Source organism: Cupressus sempervirens, chromosome 3, assembly GCF_028749045.1.
Source record: "Cupressus sempervirens isolate cs-2001-9-10 chromosome 3, ASM2874904v1, whole genome shotgun sequence".
NCBI classification, from domain to species: Eukaryota; Viridiplantae; Streptophyta; class Pinopsida; order Cupressales; family Cupressaceae; genus Cupressus; species Cupressus sempervirens.
This window is the reverse complement of record NC_143120.1, coordinates 1,120,286,504-1,120,289,498: the sequence shown is the minus strand read 5'-3', so window position 1 is coordinate 1,120,289,498 and position 2,995 is coordinate 1,120,286,504. Positions and strand designations below refer to the sequence as shown.

Below are 2,995 nucleotides of genomic sequence, written 5' to 3'. Positions count from 1 at the left end.
AATCTTTGGGTCAGCCCTCATTTTGGCTACTTTTTAATATTAAAAATATTAGAACTAACAATGACATTTTTCTATCACACATCTACTAATATTCTTACATTGTACTAAAATACTTATTTGTGTCATAAATAATTAGAATTAGACACCACATGTGATCACATGATTTAGACGAATTCAACTCATGAATTAAAAAAAGTCAAATCTATTGAAGTAAGTTACTTGTATGTAAGTTTTCCAATTTTTTCCCCCTCATTATAAAATATAAATTTTTTTGTCATATACAACTTTATGCTTTCATTTCATGATCTTATAATACCTAATATACATGAACTATTGTTTGCAACAATGTTATGTAAGTAAATATAACAATATTTTTTAAACTGAAACAACAAGAACTTCAAAAGTCAATTAGTCTATTTATACAATCTATTATAAATTGAAGAAGTGTTAATTCAATTCCTTAAGTAACCTAAGTAAAAGGAGGACAATTCCAAAATATTAATTGTTTCCAATCCTTTTTCAAAATGTTTCTAAATTTGTAAAATTTGTAATTTTTTATATAGATGAATCACATCACATACATCATATAAAGTACATTATAATATAAACTAATATTGTATTACTTTATATTATTTACAAACAATAATTAACTTTTTAACATATCAAAATATCTCTAGACTATATAAATTATGTTCACAATTAAACAAAATACAACAACTAATAAAAACAGATACCATTAATATAATTAAAAACAATTTTGTTCCATAAAATCTCAACAATAGTTTTGTCCATTATCCTACAACTCATCATAAAAACTGTTACATAATTAATTTTAAAAAATATAAAGTGCAAATCATCTATGAGCTTCTTATTTGACAGGTCTTTGGTTTGAACCCATTCAAACTTAACGATTAATAATTAATCACCACAAATAATGATAATAAACCATTAAAAAGAAAGAAATACATGTTTAATTAAAATATCAATAATATCTCAACAATTGTTTTCATCATTACCCCCAACAATAGAGTACAAGTCATCATATAAACACAGATAGAAAAAGATTTCAATTTTATAAAATCTCAATAATAGAATAGTTTTCTCAGTCCATCATACAAGATGGGCATTATTCAAATAAGTAATACAAATTCAAATGACGTTTGCAACAAGTAAAATAGGACGAATGGATTCAATGGGAGTGCTGTGCTCGGCAATTACAAGCGAACCCCCAGAACGGAAACGTAGACGACAACAAGAGCCACGATCAACTGAAACGACACCATCGAGGCCGACCAACCACGCGCACCGGAATTCGCAGGTTTAGGCGACTGCGCATCATCAAACGTCTGGTTGAACGCAGGTTGAGCCAAGCTCGCACAAGACGCCCGAACAAAAGAGATCATCTTGTTGGCATTGTCATACAAGATATGATAATTCTGCTGTTGATAGTTTCCCAGAATAGACGGCGAAACAGCAGCCATGGACTCGCCCATTTCCAAAATCAGCGCGCAGGCCAACCCGGCGGTCTCGTCCACCATACGGAAGTTATGTTTCTGATCAACCACGTACTCCGCATCGCCCTGGAAAACGAATGTAATACTAGGAAAATCTGTGATTGCATTACCTTGAGGAACGTGATAGCAAAGGCTGAACCCATAGCTAGACCCATCTGCTCGACTAAAGTTCACAGCATTATCAATGGCCTCAGCAACTTCACCGAAAGCCGCGGGTTTGAGGTACGAGAGAGCTGAGCCGGAGTCGATGATGAAACCTCCACTCCCATCTGCTCCAATGTCGAACTCTCCATCCAGAAAAGAGGTCCTCTGGTTTCCCACATTGATTGACTTGAGCGACATATAGTACAAGTTGTTGAGATCCTTTCGTATTATGTTCTCAATCATGGGCGTGGATTGGACTCCTATGGTTTCCGTCAAATTGGCCGCGCTGCCGAAGAGAATAGGGCTCGTGTCGGAGGGCGAGTCGTCGGTGAAAGAAGTGAGGCAGTAAGAGAACCGAGAACCCACGGTGGAACCCAACTGAGAAACGAAAGATAAGCTTCCTCGCCCGAGTCCAAACACACCGTCCGCCTCAGAAAAGGCACCGTCTCCACTCGGGGTGTTGTAGCTGCAGCCGAATGTGATCCCCGGGAATGACTGCTGGTTCCCGTTTGTGTCCCACATAGTGAGAGTCTCGTTTGACAAGATCCCCGTCGTGTTGGTGACGTTGCTGTAGGAGTAGAGGTATTCGCAGTCTTGCGAGCATGTTTTGCGTGGAAGGGCGGCGCAGAGGGAGGAGTTGCATGGGATTTTGCCGTATGTTGTGGACATGGCGGGGTTGAAAATTGGGTGTGGCTGAGAATAGCAGTTGTTGCAGGGTTTGCATTGTGTCCAGATGAGATCGCTTCCCGTGTCCAGCATTGCGACCATTTTGAGCGGCGGTGTTCCGACGGCCATTGTTATCACGAACTCCCCCACATTGTTACCCCGGTGAAGAGGAGCGTCGACGTTCGTGTCCATGGGCATCAAGGCTTCTAGCGATGTTGCTATTTTTCTCAGCCTTGTGTTGCTTCTGAGAACAGCAGCGCGGAGACTCTGGGAGGAAGACATTGGGTTGCTGTCTAAGCGCTTCATGTTTGCTCGCAAGGCGTTTGCTTGCCAGTTCATCATCACAATCATCATGAGAATTGCCAATGAGAAGGCAACATTGTTCTTGAAATATGCAGCAGCCATTGCAGAGCTGTGTGGGGATGGATAACTTGCAGGGCTCAATCAGTTGGGCTTATTTGGCAGGGTGAGGAAGATTAGAATTTATAAGGATTGTTGTTTTGGGTGTTCCAGCTTGATTTTTCTATTTGCTGGTTAGTATGTTGGATGTGGATAACGTCGATTGGAAGTATGTCTTTCCGGAGCTGCCGAGAAAGACATGCATGCAACAGCTACGCCGGTCTACACCGGTGTCTCCTTGGGATCATCCCTGCGATGTGATTTCGGATTTG

At 39.9% G+C, this 2,995-nt stretch overlaps 1 protein-coding gene across 1 annotated transcript; it reads right to left on the bottom strand.

The window, feature by feature from the left end:
- Positions 1-1,214: 1,214 nt before the first annotated feature.
- Positions 1,215-2,729, bottom strand: LOC149570736 (aspartic proteinase nepenthesin-2-like). Its single transcript, XM_089817266.1, has one exon. It carries the CDS (start codon positions 2,727-2,729, stop codon positions 1,215-1,217), a length of 1,515 nt encoding a protein of 504 aa, XP_089673392.1.
- Positions 2,730-2,995: the final 266 nt, after the last annotated feature.